Source organism: Phyllopteryx taeniolatus, chromosome 23 (genome assembly GCF_024500385.1).
Source record: "Phyllopteryx taeniolatus isolate TA_2022b chromosome 23, UOR_Ptae_1.2, whole genome shotgun sequence".
NCBI lineage: Eukaryota > Metazoa > Chordata > Actinopteri > Syngnathiformes > Syngnathidae > Phyllopteryx > Phyllopteryx taeniolatus.
The window spans coordinates 989,284-1,015,738 of record NC_084524.1 but is presented as its reverse complement, the minus strand read 5'-3'; the positions used below and the strand labels follow the sequence as shown (position 1 = coordinate 1,015,738).

Here is a 26,455-nt window from a genome sequence, read left to right as displayed (position 1 = left end):
TGACTGTGGTTCTGAAGATGATCATAATAATGAAAAATAACGAATTTCCAATGACCCGTGAATGCCTCACTCGTCATCCCAATCAGGGAAACACCTGCAGCGGTTTTTGAGCAATTGAAGTAACTCATGGCAGGATTTAGTCAACGGTTTTGTGTTTTTCAGTGAAGTCGGGGGGACTTTTACGGTAATACACTCTCGTGTTGGATAGCATAAAAAAGAAGGACAAGCAAAAAACTACGAAGCTAACATAAACTGAAGTGAGCAATTTCCCCGCCCATTTACAAAATGCTAACGTACCATCGCTATTAAGTTAGCATTGACGCTACTAGCTATCATGAATGAATCTGATTTTATATACCGTGACGGGTCATTTAGTCAATTTGTTGCTGCCGGTACTGATCTTTATGCTTATAAATATTATGAAGAGCCCTCTTTTGAAAGAGAAACCTTTTTCCTTTAACAATTAAGAAGGACGAAATGAAGTTTGTGAGCCACCAGCAGGTCAGCCAGCTGTTCCACAACAAATTCATTGTGGTTTTGGGAGACTCTAGTAAGTATTCTACCTATAAAAAAATTAAATGAATGAGCACCTGGGATAAAAAGTCAATATGACCATAAATTAATATTGACTAATGAATCAATTGAATAATGTGTACCTTTGTGGCTCTAATTCATATGTATGCTCTCTATGACCAGTTCAGAGGTCTGTCTACAAAGACCTTGTCCTGCTTTTACAGAAGGATAAATACCTCAACTTGGTACAACTTAAACGAAGGGCAAGTGATGACAATCGATTCCTGTTGTGCGCGTGTCTAACTTTTGTGCTGGCTTCAGTTCCTTTCTCACAACGGTCTTTCTGTAGGGTGAAATGAGCTTTGAACAGGACTGCCTGGTGGAAGGAGGTTGCCTGAGCCAAATGCACAACGGGACGGGATACCGGGAGGTCCGGCAGTACCAGTCTGCCCACCACCTAGTCCGCTTCTACTTTGTCACGCGCATCTACTCGGACTACATGAAGAGCATCATGGAGGACTTCCGCCAGGGGTTGAAACCAGATTTGGTCATAGTCAACTCTTGTGTTTGGGACATTTCAAGGTAAGTCATGTAGCGTATATGTGAGTAAAATGTTGGGAGGATCCAGATCTTCTGCTAAGGGCGCAGCTTCCCAGTACGCTTTTATAAATCTCAATCATGGCTTAAGCTTGAACTGAACCTCCTTGTAGGTACACTTTAGAATGGGTGGACAAGTACAAAGACAACCTCAAGAGGTTCTTTGAAGAACTGCTTGGGATCCTCCCAGAAGAAAGCTTGGTCATATGGAACCTCGCCATGCCCCTTGGAGAGCGCATCAAAGGGGGGTTTGTGGTCCCTGAGGTACAGTATGGGGCCCTTGTACATGAAGAGCAGTGAAAAACTAAAGATTCTGCTTATAGTCTATCAAATATGAGTTCTAAAAAGCGATTGAGGGCAGTGTTACCTTTTTTTTCTCCAGTGATTTCCTCAGTAGTATTGTCACTCTGCTTCATAGCAGATTTCGCACAAAGCTCCCCATCTACGTCATGACGTGATCGAAGCCAACTTCTACAGCGGAGTCCTGGCTTCCGCCTCTAAGGTGGACGTGCTGGACCTCCACTTCCACTTCCGCTTCGCCCTGCAGCATCGCACCAACGACGGTGTCCACTGGAATGCCCTGGGCCACCGCCGAATAAGCACCCTGGTGTCGCTGCACGCCGCAGACGCCTGGGGCGTGGAGCTGCCACTTCCTTCTCTCGGTGACGACGAAGACCCATTGCAAAGACGACTGGTTTCATTCGTGCTGACTCACTCCACGTTGTTCTTTTAGAGGACTTTCCTGTTGCTCATCAGCTGCCGGGCCGGGAAGGTTTTCCCGAACACGTTGGTAAGATACATGTCGAAGTTAAATCAGTATTTCATTCTATTAATTAATACAATAATTACAATGCGGAAGCTGTAGAATCAATCAATCAATATCTGAAGAGCTGGCTTTCCGGTTGACTATGGGGGAAAATATAATTCACAGCTTTTGACAAATTTACCTATTTGCTTTTTTTCTGTGGAATCTATCCTTGGCTATTTGCTTTTGTGCTCTTTCTATAACTCTCTCACATGCCAGAAGATGGCAAAGCCACGTAATAGGTGTCAAGGAAGTATGTTAAAACATCTGAACATTAAACATTTCCACAGTCATAACTTGTGCATATGGAGTACAAAAGTAAAAATACATGACAGTTCTGTATAAACACTAAAGAAAACTAGTAAAGTGCATCAATTACAGGAAATCGATAGTTTTTTACACACCCTATCTGTAAGCCATTTATTTTTAAGGGTAATCTTGTAAAATGAGGTTGAATGATATCAAACTGTTTTGGTATCATAGTTTGCGGAACGTTTATGGTTTTAATTATCAATATAGGCAATTATAAACATTTTGGGGATCCGTCAATTACGCCTGCAAATACGGGGCTTTTTACTACCAATCGGTGTGTGGAAAAAAATCCCTTGGTTGTATAATCGGCAGTTGAATTATCACTTGGCCCAGTCTTTATTTTTTGTTAATTGATGAGTATATCTACTCTATACTACTTTTGCATTCCACAGAGTGGCCTCCAACAACCAACTGGTGTCCTCATCCTCCCTTCAGCGACTTTCCAAACTTTGAAGCTAACCCACCGCCGCTGCCGTACTGGCACGGGGCCGCTGCTTTCCATGCGCCTTTCCCTAATCCTGGCCCACTTCCAAACGGTATGTTTTACACAAGTTCTACCTGTTAATAACACTTCTGCCTGCTCAACGGCCGTGCTCGTGTGTCCACTCTACAGCCCGTGCGCTACATGGGTTAACCCCAGGTTACGACTGGCCCCGCCCGTACGCGATGCGGACGAGGCACGCCAGACGCCAGTACGCGCCATACGCTCGTCACATGCCCCATCTCTATTAAGTTAGTACATGTGCATTACAATGTTTACTGCACCTAAGACTAAGTGTGGTTAGAATTTTGTGGTCAGTTCTCACATTCTCCGCTTAAATTGGTTTCTTAGTGTGAGTTTTATATTTTCACTATTGTTAATTACCTTTTAAATGTGCTTTTCCTATTAAAGAATGTATACTTGGATTTTGAATGTGAATTACTCTGATAAATTAAATGTTCATACTTATAACAGGACTGATTTTAAACAGTACTGGCAGTAAAGATGAATTTGTCTTTAAATGTGGCACTGTACTACCAAGGCAATTGGATACTGTACATACTACATATAATGAATATGACCGTTTTCCATTACATATGCTTTTTAAAGGATCAGTAGGAGCAGCCAATACAGGCATAAAATACTCATTAAGCAGTGCATTCAACAAGTGGTTGCTTTTATTAGAGGAATTGTGCATACAACAAACAAGGGGGAAGTATTTGGGGAAAGTAGAGTATAAATGCTTCAAGAAATGTAATTTCCCCTGTAAATTGAAAGCATGATAAAAATGTATCATTTATGGCTTTTCCAAATGATCACTTCTTTATCAATATGTCATTAGTGCTAATCAGGTCTTAATACAAACTTGAAGTAGGAACAAGAATACAAGAATCAGCAAGCTCCTTCACACCATGAGGAGGCGGTGCACTTGTTGCAGTTGCTGCTGCGACAGCACCAGACGGTGGACTTGTTCCTGTCCACGAGTGCAAGGAATGGCGACACGTCCCACAAACACAGTCCCGCCCTTCTTCTCTTCTTTTGCCTGAAATTAGAGAACATGCGGATACATGGACGTGCGTGCGACTTCCAGTGTGTGATCTCACCTTGACGAACGAGGAGACTGGGAAGGTTGCAAAGTCGGAAGCAGCTTTTGCTCCAGGTTGATGGGACACAACATGTTCAGCTACTTCACCCTAGAAGAAGATACATATTCAGAAGCACATTCAACTGTTGCCCATTCAAATGTTTTTACCTTGAGTTTGGCTAGAGCGTTGCTGAGGTTATGCAGCCGAGCGGTCTGCTCCAGCAGTTGGGCGCTGGCGCTGACTAGAGGTAGAGGAGGGAAATCTATGTCAGACTTGGGGATATAGAGTAAAACGAAATGTACCGGAATTGTCCACTCACCTGACGTCTTCCCGGTTATGTCCACCACTTTGACTTCTGCACTCAGCTTGAGAAGCGTCGCCAGCAGCTGGTCTGTCCGGCGGTAGATGCCAATATTCAATCCCTCTGGTGGCGTGTAACTCTCGTTAGTCACCTGGGGCAGTTTGGGGGGGCAGAGTGGAGGCAGGGCGGCCAGCTGGGCACTCATCTTCTCTGCCTGAATGGCGAACACACTCTTGGTCAAGCTAATAGAAGTTCCAAAATCAGAGTCATCTCAGTTTTACCAGGATACCTTAAGTCTGATGTTTTCAGTCTTGAGGCGTTTAATGCCCAGTCTCTGAGCTTCAAGCTGTTGCTGCAGAAGAGGAGAGTCCACCACCTGCATTGGTCCTGCCAGCGATGAGGACAAACCGACTGGGGGAGGATACCATTACAATCACTATGATTCTGAGTTGAAATCATCAACCCTTAATCTTAATCTATCCAGGTATTCTAACAGGAAACAACAATTAAACCTACCTCCTGCTGGTCCCTGAAGAACGGAGGCCATTCCAGAAGCAGGCACACCTCGCAAGCCCTCGATGGTCATCTTTGATTGGTTATTGATGCGCTGTTTCAGCTCAGCTTTTTCCGCTTCCAGTTGGTCGATGTCAGCTTGGAGAGCATCCATTGTCTCCTCAAATTCCCTGCGTTGTAAAAGGAAAGTGAACGAGCGTGGCATACGGGACAATTAATCATCTCACTTTTCTTTCTTCTTCAGCAGGTCTAGGTTCTTGTCCAGTTTGCTTTGGATCTTCTCCACACGTTCATCCGCATCTTTGGTGGACGTGTCCAGCTTCTTCTCCAGCAGGCTCAGACGGACACTGGCCTCACTCAGCTCTTCTCCCTGCCAGAGAGGAACGTTTATTCTTGAACTTTAACAGAAAAAGTGACTTCTACCTTGCCCTACCTTGATCTTGAGGGACTTTTTGAGCTCCTTAATTGCCATTTCTCTGTCCTCCAATTTGACTCCGAGGCCCTCAGCATCAGTTATCTCTGCTCTAACCGTGGCTGCTCTCATTTCCACTGGAGGACTCTGAGGTTAGAATCAAAGTACAACCATGACTACAATGTCCTGAATCATGAAAGACACAAAAGGATACATAAATACCTTGCCCTGTGGTTTATCTGCATCATACTCTCCTTCCTGCATGGCAGTGGCCATCTTGTTCATAGTAGCAACAATAGCACTGCAAGATTGACGCAGGCATTCTGTGCCATTAAGACCATGAGCACCGTACACCTGTGGGGGGAAGAGAACGCCTTCAACCCACTATCCGTGTGCATTTGACCCAAACATTTCACGAGCTTCTCCACCTGCTTCACAGCCTGGCATGCCGTATCCTCCAGTTTGAGAGCATTCAGTCCTTCCTGCTCAGTCAGCGTTGCGAACATCTGAGCGCCGGCTGCCGCCACCTCCTGGAGCACTGCCACTACGCGGGTCAGCTGCCGTCTGCCCTCGGTCAGCGCCTCAGACACCTGATGGACAAATCCTTCTGTTGACTATTTACTGTACTCAAGCGCCATTTGTGTTCACTTTGCACAAGCTCTTACCTGTGGCCCGAAATTGAGAGCAGCTGGGGCTCCGACGGCATCTGTTCCAGGCATTCGGCGGCGGATCTTCTTACAAAACTGCTTGATGTCTGAGCAGGACGTGTCCAGGTCCTTCAGGAGAACAGCCAGCTCTGAGTTCTGCTGACCCGTCGAGAGGAACGCCCGCAGACGAGCTAACTCGACTCCCATACAGCCCAGGGCACTCTGGGTAAACTGAGGGTCAGAAGATGAATTAAGTTGACATTTCGTCAAGGATCACACCTATTAAAACTGCACCACTAAAGAAAAACTGGTACCTTGATGTGATCAGACAGTTGCACAGTGCAGTCCTCTTTGTGATCTTGTTCTAGATGAACACTGTACAATTGCTAGAGGGCAGACCAAAACTGACTTATGAAGATTCTATTATCGAGGAAGAGGACATTTCTGGAGCGTAGAGCAAGTTCTGCTACCTGGTAATACTTGATTGCCTTGGTCAGCGGTTCCACCTGAACGGTCTCATCCAACTGGTCTTTGTGCAGCAGGTCGATGAAATAATCTAGAGAGCGCTCGTGAAAGATCATTTCAGAGTAGAGCGTACCCATGTGCTTAAAAACCTCCACTGAGCACATACTCAAAGCTCTGGAACCAGACAGGACAGACCACATTAATAAGTGGTTTCTGTTGATGCTGAAACCTTACTTATGACGTGACTAATTTGTGACTTACTGTTCGTATTTGTGCAAGGTGGCCTGCAGCAAACTGAGCGAGTACACTAATCCAGAGGCAAAACTGCGTTGTTCCCCAGGAGGCCCTTTGAGTGCCGTGCCTTGGGCCAGGTTCCCGTTCAAATCGAACTTCTCCTGCGCCTGTTTGCTGATTAGCTCAGCCTATGAGGGCCAAGTGCAGATGCTACAGAAACAGAATGGCACGGCAAAGCGTATCGGTGTGCTCATTTGAAATGGCCTCCAACCTTGCAAATGATCCTAGGGATGAGCAGGAGGACCAGTATGCAGTCGCGGTCTCCACCGTGACGGAGGAAGGACTCTGGCATGAAGGAGGTGAGCAGGGACACCTCCCGGTTCAGCTGAGCCACTTCCATTTTCCTCAGCTCCATCTCAATGGCCTGAAAAACGGACGCAATTAATCCGCACAGTGGACTTTGGACAACCTTTGTCTTCAACGTACCTTGGCGTACGCCTTTGTCTCTGCAAACTTAATCTTGAAGTCAAACAGCTCTGTGGGAGGTTGGTGGACTTGTTCGCTACTTTCATTCTGCTGGGTCATTAGCTCTTTGTTGGCCTCCTGGTGCACATGAAACTAAATCAAGCTCCGAGCATCCACAGTACGTTAACTGCATCAATAAGTGATGCGGAGCCACCTGCAGTCTGCTGGTGAGCTCTCTGTATTTGTTGATGGTCTGCTGGTAATCGGCCACCGTCTCCTGGGCAGCCTCCACCCTCTTGTCTGCCTCTCGGACCTTTACCGCGCTCAGGTCCAGCTGCTCCCTCAGCTCCATTTCGGTCTCCCTGGCGTTCTCCTGCAGCTCGTCGTTCATTTCATTGATCGCCTCCTATCGAAGCGGGAAGATCACTTTTCACTGAACGACAGTGGCCGAGAATGATATCCGTGAAGCCGGACTGACCAGATCGGTAACAGTTTCTCTCAGCTCTCTGACTTTCTCCTCCAAGTCGAGGTTCCTCTCTGTCAGAGTCTCGACCATCTCCTCTGATCCCAGGGCAGCATCCACCTGGTACGCGACATGGACACGAGCAGTCAGACCCGGCCGGGCTGGCAAGAAGGCGTTCACCTTTTGGAATCTGTGCGCGCGTCACCTGCTCTTTCAGTTCATCCACTGTGGCCTCGGCCTGCTTGACTTCCTCCTGCAGTTTTTCCTTCTGAGTCCTCAGGGTCTCCATTTCAGTGTTCTTCTTCTCCATCTGCTTCTGAAGCTTCACATGCTCCTGCTTCTCAGAGGCAGACAGGTCACGCATCCTGAGAAAAAACAGAGTATTCAAATCAACTTTGTCTGACTGTTTTTTCTGTGTACCTGCTCACCTGACCAAGGCCTCCTTCAGTTTGCTGTTCTGCTCCTCTAGCTGTTTAACATGGTAACTGGAGGCAGCACCATCTGAGCCTACAGGGGAAACAGACGTAGACTGTTACCTTTGCGAAATCCGCGATGAGTCGTTTGTGAGACAAACTAGTAGAGAACAGACCTTTCTCTGAAATATCGTGTCTAAGGATCTCCAGGTCCATGGAGAGCTCCTCCACTTTCTCCTTTAGCGTGTCCACCTCCACCTGCAGTGACTCTGCTCGCTCTTCAGCCATCTCTTTGTCTAGAGTGGCCATCTCGATGGCATCCGCGGTGTCTGACATCTCTTCCATGTAGCGGTCTTTTGCCTCCTGAGCATCACGTGCTTCCTGAAGGGGGGAAAAAGAGCATTTGTTGAGCCTCTTAGGTTTGTAAACTCACATTTTCATTTTATACACAAAATTAATCAAATATTTGTAATAATTAGTGTTACCCTCTTGGCTTCTTTGAGTTGCTTCTGTAGCTCAGCCTGCTGCTCCTGCATTTTGGTCTTCCACTCATGCAGTTGCTCCAGTTGGATCTTGTGCTTCTCCAGCTCCTTCAGCTTGGCCTTATCCTCCATTCGCTTCGCTTTCAGCGTCTCCAGCTTCTCCTCCAGGTCCTTGACCTGCGCACGCAGCGATTCCTCCTCCTGGGAGCAGCAGACGGGTAGGAAGATGCAGTTTGGCCAAATTAAAACTTCTGTGGGATTTCAACCATTAGCTGTACCTATTCTTATTCCCCAAGACTTAGTTTGAATAAATTGTTGGGATATTTTTTTCATTAACCTAACATAAAAGAAAATACATTGATGTGAAAATAAGAAATGGACACGAGTCAAACCTAGATGCGGTACATTTGAGTGACACAATCATTTAATCAAATCTTGGTCAGCATAATCCTGCATCTCTCATCAGTGACTCACCTTGCTCGGAGTAGCTGGAGCAGAAGTTGCGGTTACCTCGGTCAACGTCCCACCAAGCTGAGGAGTGATAGGAGCACCCAGCGCACCCTGGTGGGGGGATAGGCCCACTTCACTGACATCGCCAGACGACAGACTCTCACGAGATGCCTGACAAAAGAAGGTGTGTTTGGATGCGTGTGTCAAATCATGACCACAGGAATTGGAGCAACGAGTGTAATGTGATCATTGCTTTCATTCTATTTGCCTGGACCAAATATTTCACACCCCCTACGTGCCTTCTGAATGAGTTCATCAAGTAAATCCCATCATTGAGCCAAACAGGCCAAATGCACCCGTGTTCATGGACCACACGCTTCACCACCACCTGTGATGCGTGACGTGGCGGAGCATACCGTGAGCGGCAGGCTGGAGCGGCCGGGGGGGCGTACCAAGAGGGAGGGGAGGGAAGTGGCCGGCGCCAGACGCTTTGGCGTGCTCCACTGCCACCGTATGATCATAAAGAGCGTGTTACTACATGTATCAAAAAGGTAGCTTTGTACGTGTGGCGTGTACAATGCGTCCTTTCCTCACTAAAAACTAAATCCTTCATATGAAAAGATAAACTTTCACCATTATCTCACCTTGACAGAACGACGGGTAGAGGACTGGAGGAGAGTAGGAACGCGTGCACACAGCCGGCATCGCAAGGTAAGAGATTAGCAACACAAGAATAGCAAACCATGTAAGTATATACTGACTGTTAAAAGGTTTTAACAAGCCCCAGAGAAGAGTAACATGTGACGGCATGCAATAGTGTCAAAATGCCTCACACGTGAAAGTCTGAGCGGTAATGATGTGCATGCCTTCACAAAAATGCAACAAAATGTGCACATGCAAAAAAAAAAAAGGCATTTCTATGCAAAACGTGAGTGGCCAAAGAAAATCATGACTTTTTGTAGCCTCATATGCAGTGCCAATGTTTTGTTTTTTAATTTTTTATTTTTATTTTTTAAAAAGGGAGAAGGTTAATGTTAATAGTTAAGCGAGTGGGGTTAACACAGAGAGAGGAAAATAAATGGATGGGAACATTTCTACCTTCTTTGTGCTTATCGGTGTCTGGAAAAAGAAGACTTAAATCTCACTTTTTTGTGTTTAATTCTTAAAAGAAGGACTTGCTCTAAATGATGATTGCCTACCTGTTTAGATGTTTTGGGAGTCTCTGCAATCTCTGGAGGAACAAATTCATATTTCATGAAATTGTCCTGATTAGAACTTTGCAGGCTCTGCTGATGCATGGAAGACACAAAAAGGTCACCTTTTTGTCTGAGGATCCTGGAAGCGCCGGCCTCGGGAGTGTCGGGAGAGGTGGCGCCGGAGCCGTCGTCCACCACCTGGATCTGCATGTGGCGTAAGGTGCGACGCAAACGCACAACAAATCAGTAGTGATGTTCATTCATGAAATGGCGTACGTTGTCGCTTGTGCACATCCTATTTTTCATCTTACAAACCTGAGTCTGCCGGACAAAAATGCCATGGTTTTCTTCACAGGTGAAGTAGCGCTTCCCCTGCACGCTGCCGTCATTTTTGCCTTTGGCTTCATTCAGTATGACGCCCACCCATTTCCCAGAGGCAAAGAGGGTTGCTCCAATGAAGGCGACAGTGCCACGCTGACCCTTTCCTATCACTTCCACTACAGAGCCAATCTAGGAGAAGGGGGCAGCTATTTAGATCAAATGCTTTACTTTTACATTCAAGTCTTCTTCCTGTCAATGGTGTCAAATTACCTTTGGTGGTTTCCCACTATCCACAGTTCCCCCGCTACTCATTCTGCTTATCAATGGGCTGGTCAGCTGATAGATTGTGGAAATTGAGATTTGTAGAGAGGGGGGGGGGGTTAAAAAAACAAAAAACAACAATGTATTTAATACCCTTTTTGCATCATTACATTTGATGAGACTTACGACAGTGGTCAGTTTCATAGTATTTATCATTTGAAGATATTTTCTTAAATAGCAGGGTCAGAAAACGATCTAAGAACATTTGTCAATAACATTTCCCAGTCACATGTCACAGACCACAGTAAGCTGCATAATATCTTGTCCCAGCTCAAACAAAGACCCCCATTCAAAACAAAGCAGGGCATGTGAACTCATGCCGCCAAATGGTGTAAGCCACAGGGGAGAAAACTGGATAGAAAAGGTTTCTCTTCATACAAGCAAAAAAAAAACTCAGCATTATTCATAAACTTGTATGAATTACACTCCAGTAAAAATTGCTTTTCTCTAGAGCTACCAGAATTATATTCACACACATTTTTCATCATGAAGACACACGATGCAGTGAGGTGAATCACACTTCAGCAATATGGTAAGTTTCCCAAATGGAATATTTGAATTTCAAATTATGAAATGCAGTGTTTTAGTCAGCACTGATGTTATGTAGGATATTTAGCATCCGAGTCACTTACCTGGGGTGTATAAGAATGTCTCCTGTTCATAGCCATGGTAAAAAAAACTAAACAAAACGGGTAGTTACAGAATCAGAAAAACTACTGAACTCCGGTGTTGTTTTTTCCCCTTTCTCCAGAAAAAGGCAAACATGTAAAGGAGGGGCCCGAGTGGCGCATCACTAAGCTTCGCCGCCGCCGAGATGAACTGGGAAAGGGAGGGCGATGTATTTGCCATGTCAACTGTGGCACAGCTGCTTCCAGGTGATGTGCCACTGCATTGCGCTCATGTGACTCCACTTTGTGTGTCTAGCTCCAATTCACAACAGGCACCTGATGTATATAGCCTGTGTCAAGCCACACTCCTTACACAGGACAGAGCTACTACGAAAATATGTTTCCCAGTGGTTGAAACTCATCACTGCCGTTCTGTTCTAAAGGCGACAGTGCGTTGCCCCCGAATTGTGGACTGCATGTCCTTTGGAACTATAGGAGCTGCCTCTTCAGGAGACATTTTTTAAAAAAAAAAAAACCGAAAAACAGCTTTTGTCAGATACTGTTGTCCGGTAGAACTAGAACGTCATAATCCAAAGTAATCTTACCGATTATTATTATTTTTGTAAACCAAACTGTTATCCATCTGCTCACACACAATACGAGAGTTTCCATGTCTGCTTGCGAAAAGCGGCAGCTTCCCATCGTTTCTCCCTCCTCCACGTCAGTACGTATCCTTGTTATGCTAATGTCAGCGTAGCTAACCGGCTGACATCTGTTTAATTGAAACAAGAGAAGTCATGTAAAAGTCGTAAGGTGTGACCCTTCCCACTCACGTTTAGAATGCAACCATCAGGTGTAGCTCGTCGGAAAGTTGATTCAAGTTGCTCGGTCTTGTTGCTCTTTTTCTTCCTTTTTGCAACCTCAATAGTCCTGCTCCTCTTCTTCTGTGGCCTCTTCCGTTTAAATGGAGGGATCGGTGCACATTATCGCCACCCTGCGGCCTGGAGTGGCGCGCAAGATACTTTACAGGAGTTTCTATATTTCTTAAACAGTTACACATTGGAGCAGTATTGAATTTGGTTGTGGTATTGTCACCACATGCTATTTAATTGTGACATTAGGATTTATTGAAAGGGGTTCAACCGCTCACTTCCGGTTGCATGACGAGTGCAAAGGTTGATTTGAAACGGCGCCGTCTTGCGGCGAGTATTGGCACGACGCGCATTTGTCATCTTTTAAAAATGTCTTCTGAAGTTCAATGCGAAAGTCAATATTATTTGTGGCAATTTTTCCATATTGTATTGTTAGCTTTGTTTGCATTGCAGCTGTAATAGAAACCCAGCAATCAGTTTAACCCTGGCCAAGCATTCAAATTGCGATCGTGCTTTTCCAAACTAAGACGAGATGAAGTAGTTTTGGTTAGCGGCGGATGTTGTGCGGTCGGCGCGGTGGCTCGTCATGATCCGGAGACCCTGGCCGAACTGACCAATCAGGCTGGCAGCCGCACACACCGCAGAGCCACACCGGCCGCGCCGCCACAGCGTCTGGACGCAGCCGAAGCTGTCAAACTTGGAACTGCTGAGCGAAAGGTGAATTACGACGGGGACGTTTGCGAAATTTGCCGCTGTTAAAAGTGCTTTCGGTTGTTTGGTTGTGCTTTTTCGAGTGTCGCGCGGTTGGGATAGAAATTCCTGTTTCGATTTGCAAAAATAAAGTGACGTGGAGGAAATGAGGAGCATTTTTGGGTTTTATCTTGAAAGAAAGCTGGATTAAGTTCCGGTGATGGGAACGCTCCCCGGGTAAGCATTTGTGGCAGGCGCATTTTCAATTCCAAGCGATTTCAACGCTGCGCTATCATCGCGGTCGCTTTAGTCAACGAGACTGTAAAAGCGCAAATATTTCCGACGAGTTTTCGAATATTTTATCCTCGCAGAATCAAAACAAAGCAAAACCGAGGAACTTTAGTTCCGAATAGGGCGTGGAGCTAAAGCGTGACACGTTACGTCATTCTTAAGTTTCATTTCTTGTCTGCACAGTACAATGTGAAAGTTCTTCATATAGCCAAAAGCGTACATGTGCGAAGTTATTTCTGAGTTACCCGACTTAGACTGACTGCAGCTTTTTGCTATTGCTCGAAATTGCTCTGTTAAATGCATTAATATAGAAAAGCACCAAAGCTAAACACGAGAGGTTTCCAGTTCATGTATTACATCATGCTATTATACTGTTCAAAGTCACCATATCGCGCCAACTCATATATTATAAACCTCCAATCCCAAATGTCACGATTTTGCCTGCATGATGTTGGGTATATTGTAAGTCTTATTTGAAGTCCCTCAAAGGGCGGTTTGGCAGAATTATTATTATTATTATTATTATTATTTTTTGCTCCTGAGAGGAAAAATGTACTGACTTTGTAGCATCTTGAATTCAAATTGCGCCAGCAGAATGTCTGCACAGTAGTGTGCCATTTATAGATGGCTCACATTGATTTATTGAGTCTATAAGTCCAAACTCAAAAGGTTCAGTGACAGGTTGGAACTTTTGTGCCTGTTAATTTAGACGATGTCCGACGGCGAGCTGGTCAAGAAAATGCTGAGGGTCATCCTCCAAGCCAACAAGGGTGGAATGTCGCTGTCCCGTCTGCAGTCTGAGTACAAGGAGCTGACCGGTGAGCAGATTCCACATAAACAGATGGGACACAACCATCTGGACACCCTGCTGGCCAGCATGCCCTCCGTCGTCCACGTGGACCGCAGCCGCTCTGGAGAGGTGCGAGGTTACTTGCAAACGGTCTCATTCAGTCGAAAGAGATTTGGAAAACTCAGCCTTCAAGATTACTCGCATCCTCGCCGATAAAAGTAGCCAGTCGTTACTAACGTGGCCGTTCGTAATGTCTCCAGGTGGCGTATTTTGCCTCTGTGGACAAAGACACGGCCCATGTTGCCAAGGTGATGGCCCGCCAGCGGGGCTCCAAGAAGCCTGGGCGACCCCACCTGGTGAACACCCAGATGAGGGTCAAACCAACAGCCCTGCTTGTCCTTAATGGTATCATCCGAGTCTTAAATATTGTGTGCGCAAGTATGACACACTTAGAATGACAGACAAGCGTTTTATATCACAGTGAGGCTGAATTGTGTAAAATACTGAATATTTGTGGAGAGAATGAAAAAAGCAGACATTGTGTGACTTAAAATGCAATGTGTGCAATATGTGTTCATTGTAACACCCGCACACAACAATCAACATGCTTCATTCTACAAAATAATCCCTCATAAAAGTGGTTGTGCAGTCAGACCCTTCCAGTAATGCTCATATGCGACATCCCCACGCAGACGCTCCTTTGGTGCCATCGTTTGCAGTGCCTCCACTAGAGAGTGTGATTCTGCAGAATACTCTGAGGCGGCGGAGAGAGGAGTGTTGTAGGAGGACGAGACGGCACTTTGGGGAAAAACAAACGCAACAGAATGCTGGTGTGTGTGTGTTGGACCCATGGTAGAAAAGGAGGGGAGCCGCTGAGCAAGAAGGACAGTGAGCCTAAGAGGCTGAGAATTCGCCGCGAGACAACAACAGCCGATTCATGCATCAGCCTCTCCGTCGCTCCTGCAGCACCTGGGATTTTGATATTCAGGGAGAGTAAGACCTCGGACTCTGAGTCAGCTGACGTGACGCGCGTCTCCGGGATTTAACGTTTGTTGTCGGCGTACGTATGCACGCCTGGAAGTATTAGGGACAGTCACGGCTTCGCTCTGAAGAGATGATAGACGGGATCAATGAGAGCGGAGGAGAAGCAGAAAACGTTGATTGATCATGGGGAATGTTGATTGTGGGCAAAAGGCAGATTACACTCGGTACGGGTCACAAGATAAACATTCTCACTCACTTGCATACCAACGGTCACTAAATGAGTGAATTGAAAAGGGGGAGGCAATTTAGTATAATACAATGGGAGAAAGTGCAATGTAGAGAGTTGACGAGCAGTCTCTCCTGGATGACACCCTTGCCTCCAGTCAGATACAGCCTTGTCTCAGCATCGCGTGTGTGTGCGTGTCTCCCTGCAGCAAAACCTCAAACCTCCCTGAGGCAGCCGAACTACCGCGGACGCGGCGGAGCTAGGGGAGGCGCCGGCCGAGGCAGCGGACACGGGGACGTCAGACAGTCAAGGGACGTGAGGGATGGACAGACAGAGGGCAGGACGGCCTCGCAACTCCTAAAGAGCACACCCAACAGGTAACTAATAATAAGCTCCGGTCACGGTCGCCCATTCACTCGGGAAAACAACTGACATCACCGTGGCACAATGGGGCGTCCTGGTCCCCGCCCAGCGTATTGGCAGGGCTCATGAGCCCGGAGTAGGGGGGGTGTACACCCTCCTAATCCCACCCTATTCTCTGGTAGATTAAAGCATCTAAACCAATACAGAGTGAATCAGCACATCTAATGGAGTCCTCTAGATCCTCCATTGAGACAGCAGGCCTGTCCTATTGCGCCCGCGTGCACGTGGGCCCACTGGCGTGCATGTGTGTGTAGCGCCTCTGTCGGATTCTGTCACACAAAGTAGTCACTCGGGGGGGGGGGGGGAAAAAAAAAAAAGTCCGTCCTTTAAGAAGGGGGGAAAAAAAGCACTCTATAATATTGTTCTTCATCAAAATGTAAAATAATGACATGGAAAGTAAAGAATTTGACAGTGTGCACCATGATTTAATGCTGCCAAATGAATTCATTGTGCTGCTCCTTCTGCTGTGCCTGCTTTGGCCACCTGGAGGCAGTCATTTGTCATGCAGACACAAACGAAAAAGAATTGTACTCTACTGCTGTAAGTGATGCAGTGAGATGTTGCAATATTAGTTATTTTTTCAGACAGGATAACGAATATATACCTTTTGAGTATTGTAATATCTGTCTACATGTGTTTCTCCACCGTTTGTGTCACTTCTATAACCGTAACGATTGAGGCTAACGTTAGCATATCAATGGCGTTTTCCATTTTACGTTAACTTTAAGATATTGCGGGCTGTTCTTGTGGCAACATTTGTTTGTTTTAATTAGACAATTTGTTTGACACTAAACTTCATTTCGGGGTGGCATTAAACAGCTTGAAGCCTCGTTTTTGAAGAATCGTTCGCTGTTTGAATTGAGTTCACTGCCACCATACAACGTTTGTATCTCAAGTTTGCACTCGCAAGTCAAAGCAAAAATTCAGCCCATTGACTGCTAGTATCTCGGGGGGGGGGAGGAGTCAGGTCACTCTTATCTCAAGGCACCAGTGTAGTGTGTATGAGTTTGCCCAAAAAACTTAGTGTTACCTGATGTTGATGCTGTTCTGGATCTTTAAATTGAAATTTTGTCTGCTAAGACGGGACCGACTGACTTTTAGGTTTGGGCTCTTGACGATGTGACACAGAACCGGTAGTAGCTATTCTTGGAAATCTAAGACTAAGACTAAGGTCCCGTGTCCAGGTCGGAAAAGAGGATGACACTCCCATCGCGGTTTCAGAAGGAGGTACAGGCTCACCTTTCCAGAAACTCCCAACAGACTAGTCGTGAGTCTGATAACCTCTTTTATCTCACTGAATATTCATTTTTAAGCATTTTTAACCTTTCGTTGACTTAAGTAATAAGTCATTAGTCTCGTCCCTATCTGTGTCAGCATTGCTCAGTTCCCTTAAACACTGTCACGATGTCCTCCTGTGTGCTTTAGCACCTTCGCATTTAAATGAGAATTTGGACGGTGGCAAAGGCAAAGTCTACAACCCTCAGCAGGTCCAGAGCTGCATCGAGGATATTCTGTCCCAGTACAGCAATGGCTTCTGGGTGTCCAAACTGCCTCAGATCTACAAAGAACTTTATAACCAGGACCTGCCAACTGAGGCCATCGGAGACCTGGAGACCTGGAAGCACATATGCACTGTATGTTCTCTGGCAATGTAATCCCACAGTGTCAAGCGAGTGTCTCATCAGTGTGTTCCTCTTTTTCCCAGGTCGAGAGAACATGCAGCAGTAACCCATCCGAGCTGCTTCTCTACCCCGCCAAGGTTCAGACCACCGCGTCTTCCAGCTCCGCATTAGACAAATCCCTGCGGTCCCCCGTCCACCAGAGACCCCAACTGAAACGCTCCGGCTCTCGTCCTCCTCCGTCAACATCCTCGCCGTCCCCCAGTCCTCCCTCTTCGCCGGCTTCCCTTAGCCCCGAGCTGAAGCTGAAGCTGGAGGAACTGCTGCGGAAGTATTCCAGCGGCCTGTGGGCCCACGCGTTGCCCAAGCTTTTCCAGGACACCTATAAAGTCAGTAGAAGAAGAACTTTTCATTTCTTACGGTGCGCTCAAACCTTTTTGTGCTTGCAATGTCACACTGCCATCCCTTTTGCTTTGATCAGACGAAACTGCCCGCACACGTCCTCGACAACCTTCAGCTCCTCTCCGACGTCTGCACCGTCGACTACCCGATGCCCGACAACCCGAAGAGGGCCATCCTGTACAGGAGGAGCAGCAGCAGCAGTAGCAGCAGCAGCGCTGGAGGAGGAGCGGAAGACGAGAAATGTCACAGGAGAGCCTCGTCGGCCGGCGAGGAGGAGCAGAGGGTGAAGCGAGAGGCGGCCAAGAGACTCTGTGATCACTCAGTGCCTGCCCTGCACATCCCCAAAGAAGAGTATCCGTCTGTGCTGGTGGTGGAAGCCACAAACACCAATGAAGTCGTTTTAAGGTAGAAGAGAAGTTTTTTTTTGAAGCAGATTGAATTGATAGATCACACGGAATCATCGTGTGTGTGTAAAGGTATATAGGTGAGAGCTACTCGCAAGCTCAGGAGCGTATGGAGGATGAAATGCGGGAATTTTACTGCCTGGACAAGAACAAGGTAACTCCTTGCTCATCTCCATTCTCGGGTCAACTTGTGGCTGTCGAGGCTGAGGAGGAGGAGGAGGTTCTGAGGGCTCAGATCTGCGAGCTCGTGGCAGATAAGGTTAAGGTGAGAGGTTCCCGAGGACAAACAACCTTTTCTAGCCCGTTAATGTAACTTTGAAGATGATGCATCTGAATTTTGAATTGTCCCTTTGGCTTCATAGGTGCACTTTGTGGATCATGGCTTCTCAGAAGTCGTTAGCAAAGCCAAACTTTTTGAGCTGCATGAGAAATTCTTAAGACTCCCTTTCCAAGCCACCAAGAGCCAACTAGCAGGTGAGACAAAATCATGTATTAAGGAAAAAGAAAAGCACAGAATATGGATACCCCCCACCCCCTTTGCTCTTGAATATTCAGCATCCATCATGGAAATGTGTGTGTCCAGGCCTAGAGCCCTTCTCTCAGGAGCCCGCTGTGCTGAAGACCTTCGAGGCGATGGCGAGCGGTCAGATCCTTTTGGCCGAAATCCTGCAGAGAGGCCAGACCCCTCTGATGGTGTTATACGACACGTCGCAGGATGACGACGTCAACATCAACGCCGCCTGCATGAAAGCCCTGCAGGACAAGACTTTGAGCAGTCCCTTACAGGTGCAAGGAAGAATTTAGGTGGTCTGTATGGTAGCGCAGCATGCTTGACTCATTGATTGCATTCCTCAGGTTAACAGTGCTTACATGAACGTGAGCGTCACTAGTGTCTGCTCTGATGGGACCGTCTACTGTCAGCTGCCCTCCAGAGGTCTCGCCAAGCTCAGTGAGATCCTGGAGAACGTCGAGACATACTTCCACTCGCAGGTCAACACCATGCTTGACATGTTGCGCTTTGGCCGATTGATGATCATTTTATAATCAAATGCACACGTCAACAGGTCGGCGATATATTCCCAGGGATGGCGGTCACGCGACTGACATTTCAGCCTCGGAAAAGCCTTGTGTGGATGCGTCTTTGCCATCTCAAATTAGTGGACAGATTGAGATTAGGGCGATAATCTGGATTTGATGCATCGCCAAGCCATTTAGGATGTGAGCAGCGCAGTGCCACCGCTCTCATTTAAAGCTTTGCGTCAGTGTTTAGGTAAACATGGTTTTAACCAAGCGGAGGTGACGTGAAGAAAACACAACGCTGTCTGCCGGTCAAACGTTTTAGAAAACTCCGTTGTTGTTTTTTTAAAAATTGTAATTCATGCATTTTCCACCTAACGACTCTTGTGGACGAACTGCGGCCTCTCTGCCAGGCATCCTAACGACCATTCCAAAAGAATGATACCGTCTGTGGTTTTGGGGTGTCCTGAGTCACTTCCGCATGCTGAGTATATGCATTTTAACATACAATATAACGAAAGCTATGTTTCTATCAGGTAACGTCGGAATTCTTGGTGTCCAGACCATTCTGCGGCAAAGGATGCATGGCTCGGTTCAAAGGCAAGTGGTCCCGCGTTGAGGTGAGATGGCACGATAAGGAACACATTGGCACACTGCAGATAGGGAAACGGGACGCCATTGACTCTTTTCTATTTCTGTTTAGATCACAAACCTACACGGCAGCAGAGTGTTGGACATCCTCTTCCTTGACGTGGGAATCCAGGCTTCCGTGGAGGTGTTTGAGCTCAGGGAGATCCCGCAGAAGTTCCTCCGTGACCTTATGGCCATCCCGCCACAGGTTGGCATGAATTAAAAAAGGGAAGGGAAAAGAAGCCATTGTGTATATATATATATATATATATATACTCCCTCAACTCGTATTTAGGCTGTCAAGTGTTGCCTGGCAGAACTGTCTGTCAGCGTCGGGTCGTGGACTCCAGATGCTGTCCAGTGGCTTCGGGAGAAAGTTCTCAACACCACCGACTGCAGCATGAAGGTAATTCCGTTGTCTAATCTTTTCCAATGCCGGCTGAAAATGTTCACGCTTCACTGCCTTGTGTCGATCTTTCTTTATATGAAACCCCTCTGCTTACACTGACTTTGAACCTCAAGGTGACCAAAGTGGACAAAAGCAAACAGTGCGTCTACGTACACCTCTTCACTGACAAGAACTTCCACGAGCCGGCCTGTAGTCTCAACCATCAGATGGCCCGTTTGGACCTGTTCAAACAGCAACCTGATGTCTATCTGACCAGCCACAGGTCATTTTGTAACTCTTGTACTGTAATAGTGACATGAAAACCACTTGAACCATTTCCCACAAAAAATGTGCGCGACTGAAATTTGTATTCTTACTTTTCCAGTCCCATCAAGACCTCCACACTCGCCGCGCCCACCAAGACCTCTAGCGGCAGCGACATCAGCAACGGCAGCCCAAAGTCCGCTCCGGTTGCAGCCAGGTCTCATCTCAGAAGGGTCCCGTCCGGAGCCAAGGGGACCCCCGGCAGCCCACCTGGGGCGCGGTCATTCCCCTCCCCCTCTCTCCAGCTGCCACCCCTGCTGGAGCTGCCCCCTGCAGGTCAGCATCCAAATTCATTTTTTCTCACATTGTTTGACGTACAGGACAGATTGACTTTTGACTGCATTTTAATCACTGCTTGTCTTCAAGACCATACAGCCTTCATATTCATGTCAATGAAACAAAAAAAAATGCAGATTTCCATGATTCAACTGGGATTACTCTGACAGATGAGTAGATATAGGACCAAAAATCTGCAATACAGCAGGCCCGCGATATAGTGTGTTTTTTGTGTGACTTTCAGGAAACAACTTGGACGTGTACGTATCGGTGGCGTGCCATCCGGGCCACTTTGTGCTCCAGCCCTGGAGGGACATGTACAAACTGGTCGTGCTGATGGGGGAGATGATCCTCTTTTACAACCAAATTGATGAAACACTGCTGAATGTGCAGAAGAATCAGATATACGCTGCTAAAGTGGAGTATAAGTGAGTTAAACACTTGAGAAGTCACATGTGACGTAACTCTGCGCTCCCTAAATGTGCTGCTCCTCCTCCATGCAGCTGGTATCGTGTTTTAGTCAAGGGGGTTCTCACCAATGGGCTGGTGTCTGTTTATGAGTTGGACTACGGTAAGCACGAGCTGGTGAGCTGCACGCAGCTCAGAGCTCTTAACGAGGAGTTCCGACAGCTGCCCTTCCAGGGAATCACCGCCCAGCTGGCCGGTGAGTCCAGTGGCCAAAACCTGACTCGAGCGCCGCCCGGCACGTTCGCTTTTACCCACTGAGAACGTCTCGGCCCTCAGGAGTGAAGACGAGGCAGTGGTCCGAGGAAGCTTCCATCGTCTTCAGGAACCACGTGGAGAAGAAGCCCCTCGTGGCCCAGTTGGAGGCAGCGCAGGAGGCCGCGAACCCCTGGGACAGGAAGCTGACCGTCTTCCTGGTCGACACCTCGCAGCAAGACAACGACATCTGGGTGCATGACATCATGGCAGAGTTTGCGGATGAACTCACCGGCGACGTGAAGATGTAGGTTATAAAATGTGGACAATTTTAGCATTGCTAGTTTGCCTCTGAAAACTTTATCCAGTTATAAACGTTTCCGGGAACTGAAAGAAGAATGGAAACAGGAGGAGACTACGGGCAAAGTAACGTAAGAGCAGCATGGATCAAATATTGCCTCCTGCTGCCCATATTTGCTACTTGATCTCATGCTTGACTGCAGTGCTGCAGAAATAGTGGCAAAATCTGCTGAGCTACGCTCTTGACTTTGGCGTTCTAGTGGCAAATATTAGCATCCTTTCCAGCTAGTATGCAGATATTATTTGAAGTTAATGGATGCATGTCAGTTTGAAAGTATGCACAACATTCCACTTTTTTAAATGTCTTTTTTGCCCCCTCTTAGCAGCTGCACAAATGACTTTAAAATGCTGTTGACCGGACAACGTGCTGATCTGCACTGTTAACTAATTTATTATTGAATTGAATCTTACACGGTTATTTGCATTTTATTTAACCAAAAGCTAAAAAGAGTTGTGGAATAAAGTTGATGTGACACAAGTAGATTCTTGAGTATTCTCTCCGCCAAAAAGTCAACAGTGGAAAAAACAGTTTGGATTTCTTTATTCAAGCTTCAACTTTATTGACATGTCGCATCAAACGAATCCCGATTCGTCTCGCAATGTGCATGTTGCACTACAGACAGTTTATCGATGATTATTGCTAGTCATTGTCGCAGGGCCGGATTCTGTGCGCTCGTGCAGCCGCTAGCGGATGGAGAGCATCATGACAAATTCTGAGGAGGAGCAGAATACAACAGTGACACATTTTTATGTACGTGAACCCTGACCCAAAGAGAAAGTGTTAACTTTTCCCATGTTCACCTTCAAAGTCAATGTTTCCATCTGCGTTGATGTCCAACTCCATGAGGATCTCCTCCAGCTCTCCTTTCTTCAGCTTCTCCCCCAGCAGGCTCTTGGCCGCCTCCTTCATCTCGTCCTGGTTGATCTTCCCATCTCCATCCAGGTCAAACTTTGCACGATAGCAGCGTGACGACAAAGAAGCAGTGTTTTCATCCAATGTCTCATCGATTTTGATGCCAAACGGCGTTGCCCGGTTTGGTTCACTTCCTGTTCCGGCCCACCTGCAAGAATGCCGATTGGAGCTCCTTGAGTCCAGCATGTCTGCTGTCTCGCCCATCATTCTAGGTCCCATGAGTTCAGTAAAGTCTTCAAAGTCCATGAGCCCACCCACTATGGAGAAAGGAAATGGAGCACTGGCAGTATAAATCTCATCACGCTTAAAGCATCGGGAATGATGTTTGCGGACGTACTCCTCATTTTGATCTGCTGCACTATCTCCAGCAGCTCCATCTCAGTGGGCATGTATCCCATGGTCCTCATGCATTCGGCCACATCTTTGTAGTTCAGGTAGCCATCTTGGTCGTAGTCAAACTCCTTGAAGGCTTCTTGCAGCTCTGTGAGAAGGGGAAGAAAAAAAACACCGCCACCACAACCTTGACAGAACTTCCACGAGCGGATTAACGTAGATAAAACTTTAATCGGGCCGTGACGTGGAGAACTCCCGAAATACGTCAGCCCGGGATGAACTTTTTAATGGAATACTCAACGAGTAAATACTTTATTTGTGGGACTTACCGTCTAATTCCCCTTGTGCTAATTCCCTCTCCTGTTGAAAGAAAATATACACACAATATTGTTTTGTCATATATTTCACATACTGGACGTCCATAGCGTCACAAAGCAACTTGACAAGTTAAGCTAAACAAGTGCGGCTGGCGTTAAGCGGCAGCTAATGCTGCAGGCGCGGCGGTCTGAGAAGGATCAGCCAAAGTGTGGCTTGATTTCACCGCGATGGCTGACATTTGCGCATGTGCACTCCAAGCTCAATTTTTCACACTCTACTTAAATAAAAGCACAGATACCCGTTATACAGTGTGTGTCTGCGCGTGTGTATAGAAACGTATATCAAAGCACAGTCAACTCCTGTACTGCAAGAAAAATAACTTTTATCGTATTTGTTAAGAGCCATGATGACAAGCCAGTACGTTCTAAATAGGATCTGTGGAAAAATTAGCAGCCATCTCGTGCATCTAACCACCACGCCCGAGGAAAAACAACCAGTCAGAGACAGAAGGCATGACTCATGTGTCAACATATATTTTTTCATTTGTATTGGCGTGTTAAGATAACAAAAAGTTTGTCCACTTAACATCTGGAGCTAGCTAACGTTAGCTCACCTTTTTTTGCTGTCAAAACATGTTCCCATAGCTTTGCAAATGTGAACTGACAAAAAGAGCTACATTAGCTAATGAAAACAACTGAACACACTGATTTGTATTCATTTTTTTTCAGATTATATGGACAATTTTTGGGTCTTTTTAACGAGCCAATTGTGACAAACTAAGGAGTTGAAAAATAATCCAATACATTTTTCAGGCATACTTTATGTACAGTTAAGTATTTGTTGTTTGTTGTATAGCTACTTCCCACCATTGAAATAATCATCAGTTGAGTGCAAGAATAAAAAGTCAACATTGTCTACTCACAGCCCCGAAAACACTGTTGAGCACAGAGTTGTAGACTTTGTTCATGCTGTCGTTGCTTTTCTTGGACTTTTTGGAGGACTTCTTCGGCGTCTCGGAGACCGATCCCGATGGAGACCCCTGAGACGAGGCCGTTCCACTTTTGCTGGAGCGAAAGACGGCATGGGTGAGCGCTCATGTCTTTAGTCCAACATCGCTATTGAACAACTGGAAGAAGACGTAGTTAAATCCAAAATGAAATGTACCCATCTGTTGAAATGGAGTCTGCAGAAATGGTGGATGGAATTCTCTCTCCTGCCTTGGACATGCTGAATTAAAAGAGATAAATGTCATGTGTTTCTTGATCCCGCACCTTTCTACAATGTTCTTACCTTTATGCGTCCCCCCCCAGGGCGAGAAAAGGAGTCAGAACTGCATCCAGAGTTGTTGGCCTTTCCTTGCTCTCTCTGATTTCTTGTGTTTGTCTTCTCCTCTTGACCTCCTTCCATCAGAGAGGCTTAGCAGCTAATTAGCAGGCCGAGCGTGCCGCCAAATCACGCAAAACGTGGCCTCGGCCTGGAAAGGTGCCACTTCCTCCGACATGAGTTCCTGAAACAGAAAAGACAATTAGGGGTGCAAACTAAACATCCACACAGCAATAATAATCAACCGTTAAATCAATCATACTTTTCTGACGTGATTATTTCATACTGCTTTGCTTCTCATGAAGAAGGATGATTGAAGAAATGGAGCCACGTTTGAAAGAAAATGGGCTTGTTTGGCTTAGCTCATCAAATGGTGCTTGCATCATCATTTTTTTCATGATAACTGCTGTATTAGATATTTTTACCCACTGCAGGTGATAATGACGAGCAGCTTTATTTGCGCCACCGACCGCATGGCGGCGCCAACAGTCCACGGTCAGCTCACCCGTCGCGGGTTGGCGCCGCCATGCGGTCGGTGGCGCAAATAAAGGTGCTCGTCATTATCATTATGTCGTCATCGTCATTATGTATGCTATACTATGTTTAATAATAAAAAAAAACGTTTTAAAGAAAAAAACTACATTATGTATAGTAAGGCTTTTTAAATCGTTTTCTTCTGTTTTTGAAAAGCCTTACTATATATTCTTTATTTTAAAGTGTGACGATACGTGGTTTTTCAAAAAAGCCTGACGACAAATGATCTTTTTTTTAAAAAAAAAAAGCCTTATTGTGCATGTTCTATTTATTATTGTTATTTTTAATTTATAAAGCCTTCCCGTGTTTTTAAATCTTTTTTTTTTTAATTGACAGACCACTGGCTGTTCATGCCACTGGCCACAAGGCGGCGCCCGCCGCTGCTGGAAAACGACGGGCGCCGTCTTCAATGACTTCCGGGTTGCGTGTTGGCGGGTAATGTTTGTCACATGCCCGGAAGTGGTGCAGATTTTGAAATTTTGTCATGAGGCCAAAAGGACACTGGTTGACTTAATGTCAGATGACAAAGATGTTATGGGGACAGTTAAAATTCATATTTGCATTGTTTATATGTTATGTAATACATGCACGTAACTTCCATAGTTTAGCTAAAAATGAGTTTTCTTTTTAATTATAACGCATATTGAGCCCTCCCCGAACATACCTGCAGCTCAGTTGCAATTGCACCGGAAGTGACGTTGCAATTGCCAAACACAGCGCGCTACACTCAAGACGCAATGGTGAGCAATGTGTTGGAATGTAAGGACGAGGGGGATTTCCACGTACAGGAGCACCCGACTGAACTTTGCATCGTCAAAGCGTACATGTTTGAGCCGATCGGGAGGTCGGAAGCTGAGAGTGACGACGACGAGCGGCCAAGTAGCAGCTGGACAACAGAAAAAGAGAGTGGCCGCTGGCACCGTGTGACGGTATGTCAAAAGCACGTCTTTCTAGACAGTCACGGCTTGAAATAATGCCACCCCAGGGGGGCCAATATTTATGAGCACGACTATACGTATTGTATATTCACATATGTTTCAGTGACACGGCACAAGCTTCTCCTAGATCCTGGCATCAGGAATAGAAATGTCTTCATGTGCATGCCTTACAATATAGCATGTCATTTTTAATGCCTTACTATAGATTATGAGGCTATAAAAACCTCAAATATGCACAGATACATGCGTATTATGAACACACACACACACACAAACATGTACATAACTGTGCTGTTTTTTGGTAATCTGTTGCAGTGATTGCTTTTGTATCATTTTGACTTACCGTAAACAACGTAATTTACTGCTGATCCTGTTGTTATTGAATTGGGGGTCTTTGCTTCTCGGGGTACTCCGGTTTCCTGCGATATCCCGAAAACATGCATGTTCGGTTCATTGAAGACTAAATTGTCCATAGGTGTGAATGTGGGTGCGAATGATTGTCTATGTGTGCCGTGCGATTAGCTGGCGACCACTTCGGTGTGTACCTGCCCGCAGTCAGCTGGGGCAGGCGCCGGCACGCCTGCAACTCGAGTGAGGAGAGGTGCTACAGAAAATGGATGGATGGTCTTTGCGCGGAGCTTAAGGCAGCGCTTCAT

The 26,455-nt window shown here is 46.3% G+C and overlaps 4 protein-coding genes and 1 pseudogene across 16 annotated transcripts in view; 2 read left to right on the top strand and 3 right to left on the bottom strand.

The window, feature by feature from the left end:
• Positions 1-68: 68 nt before the first annotated feature.
• fam113 (family with sequence similarity 113) lies at positions 69-8,795 on the top strand. 3 transcript variants are annotated; one of them, XM_061764279.1, is made up of 10 exons: positions 69-184; positions 469-550; positions 697-776; positions 863-1,095; positions 1,224-1,374; positions 1,529-1,772; positions 1,844-1,900; positions 2,620-2,763; positions 2,841-2,959; positions 8,655-8,795. In XM_061764279.1, exons 2-9 carry the CDS (start codon positions 478-480, stop codon positions 2,957-2,959), a joined length of 1,101 nt encoding a protein of 366 aa, XP_061620263.1. In that variant the 5' UTR covers positions 69-184; positions 469-477; the 3' UTR covers positions 8,655-8,795. The 3 variants fall into 3 exon arrangements, with proteins under 3 accessions (XP_061620263.1, XP_061620264.1, XP_061620261.1); XM_061764280.1 differs by having other exon boundaries at positions 93-257; positions 1,532-1,772; XM_061764277.1 differs by having other exon boundaries at positions 93-257.
• On the bottom strand, positions 3,368-12,153 carry dctn1a (dynactin 1a). Of its 5 annotated transcripts, XM_061764264.1 has the most exons (31): positions 11,918-12,153; positions 10,426-10,491; positions 10,150-10,344; positions 9,957-10,038; positions 9,838-9,869; positions 9,737-9,757; positions 9,283-9,306; positions 9,055-9,141; positions 8,663-8,809; positions 8,192-8,389; positions 7,883-8,087; positions 7,722-7,800; positions 7,499-7,658; positions 7,309-7,413; positions 7,045-7,236; positions 6,852-6,968; positions 6,637-6,789; positions 6,393-6,553; positions 6,137-6,305; positions 5,981-6,052; positions 5,685-5,897; positions 5,448-5,609; positions 5,242-5,373; positions 5,041-5,166; positions 4,835-4,977; positions 4,611-4,777; positions 4,384-4,505; positions 4,113-4,308; positions 3,961-4,034; positions 3,812-3,901; positions 3,368-3,750 (listed from the first exon to the last, which is right to left on the bottom strand). In XM_061764264.1, exons 2-31 carry the CDS (start codon positions 10,465-10,467, stop codon positions 3,613-3,615), a joined length of 3,804 nt encoding a protein of 1,267 aa, XP_061620248.1. In that variant the 5' UTR covers positions 10,468-10,491; positions 11,918-12,153; the 3' UTR covers positions 3,368-3,612. The 5 variants fall into 5 exon arrangements, with proteins under 5 accessions (XP_061620248.1, XP_061620250.1, XP_061620249.1 ...); XM_061764266.1 differs by lacking the exon at positions 9,055-9,141; XM_061764265.1 differs by lacking the exon at positions 9,283-9,306.
• tdrd7b (tudor domain containing 7 b) lies at positions 10,530-21,921 on the top strand. Of its 7 annotated transcripts, XM_061764270.1 has the most exons (21): positions 10,530-11,008; positions 11,228-11,351; positions 13,647-13,856; positions 13,988-14,132; positions 15,146-15,314; positions 16,545-16,627; positions 16,786-16,994; positions 17,066-17,368; positions 17,461-17,786; positions 17,858-18,050; positions 18,148-18,259; positions 18,369-18,571; positions 18,641-18,775; positions 19,339-19,422; positions 19,506-19,640; positions 19,728-19,838; positions 19,955-20,103; positions 20,206-20,420; positions 20,665-20,848; positions 20,924-21,084; positions 21,165-21,921. In XM_061764270.1, exons 2-21 carry the CDS (start codon positions 11,313-11,315, stop codon positions 21,389-21,391), a joined length of 3,393 nt encoding a protein of 1,130 aa, XP_061620254.1. In that variant the 5' UTR covers positions 10,530-11,008; positions 11,228-11,312; the 3' UTR covers positions 21,392-21,921. The 7 variants fall into 7 exon arrangements, with proteins under 7 accessions (XP_061620254.1, XP_061620257.1, XP_061620256.1 ...); XM_061764273.1 differs by lacking the exon at positions 13,988-14,132 and having other exon boundaries at positions 10,531-11,008; positions 13,647-13,755; XM_061764272.1 differs by lacking the exons at positions 10,530-11,008; positions 11,228-11,351 and adding an exon at positions 12,310-12,673.
• Positions 21,922-21,964: 43 nt separating this feature from the next.
• LOC133472838 (calcium-binding protein 2-like) lies at positions 21,965-24,435 on the bottom strand (annotated as a pseudogene).
• The window catches only part of LOC133472831 (neurexin-2-like), a 237,212-nt gene continuing 235,133 nt past the window's right edge, over positions 24,377-26,455 (bottom strand). The window contains exon 24 of the mRNA XM_061764247.1: positions 24,377-24,511. Within this exon, the coding sequence (XP_061620231.1) occupies positions 24,432-24,511 (80 nt within the window). The 3' untranslated portion in view covers positions 24,377-24,431. The remainder of the gene's footprint in view (positions 24,512-26,455) is intronic.

What these genes read in the sequence shown, in the direction of transcription:
- fam113 (XM_061764279.1), top strand. Translation starts at nt 478, where the DNA reads ATGAAGTTTGTGAGCCACCAGCAGGTCAGCCAGCTGTTCCACAACAAA. An exon ending in TGGTACAACTTAAACGAAGG is followed by an intron (nt 777 to 862) that starts GCAAGTGATGAC and finishes GTCTTTCTGTAG; the next exon opens with GGTGAAATGAGCTTTGAACA. An exon ending in GGGGGTTTGTGGTCCCTGAG is followed by an intron (nt 1,375 to 1,528) that starts GTACAGTATGGG and finishes TCTGCTTCATAG; the next exon opens with CAGATTTCGCACAAAGCTCC.
- dctn1a (XM_061764264.1), bottom strand. Translation starts at nt 10,467, where the DNA reads ATGAGTAGCGGGGGAACTGTGGATAGTGGGAAACCACCAAAG. An exon ending in ATAGTGGGAAACCACCAAAG is followed by an intron (nt 10,345 to 10,425) that starts GTAATTTGACAC and finishes CCCTTCTCCTAG; the next exon opens with ATTGGCTCTGTAGTGGAAGT. An exon ending in ACGCTCTAGCCAAACTCAAG is followed by an intron (nt 3,902 to 3,960) that starts GTAAAAACATTT and finishes ATCTTCTTCTAG; the next exon opens with GGTGAAGTAGCTGAACATGT.
- tdrd7b (XM_061764270.1), top strand. Translation starts at nt 11,313, where the DNA reads ATGTATTTGCCATGTCAACTGTGGCACAGCTGCTTCCAG. An exon ending in ACCAATGAAGTCGTTTTAAG is followed by an intron (nt 17,787 to 17,857) that starts GTAGAAGAGAAG and finishes GTGTGTGTAAAG; the next exon opens with GTATATAGGTGAGAGCTACT. An exon ending in GTCTATCTGACCAGCCACAG is followed by an intron (nt 20,104 to 20,205) that starts GTCATTTTGTAA and finishes TTACTTTTCCAG; the next exon opens with TCCCATCAAGACCTCCACAC.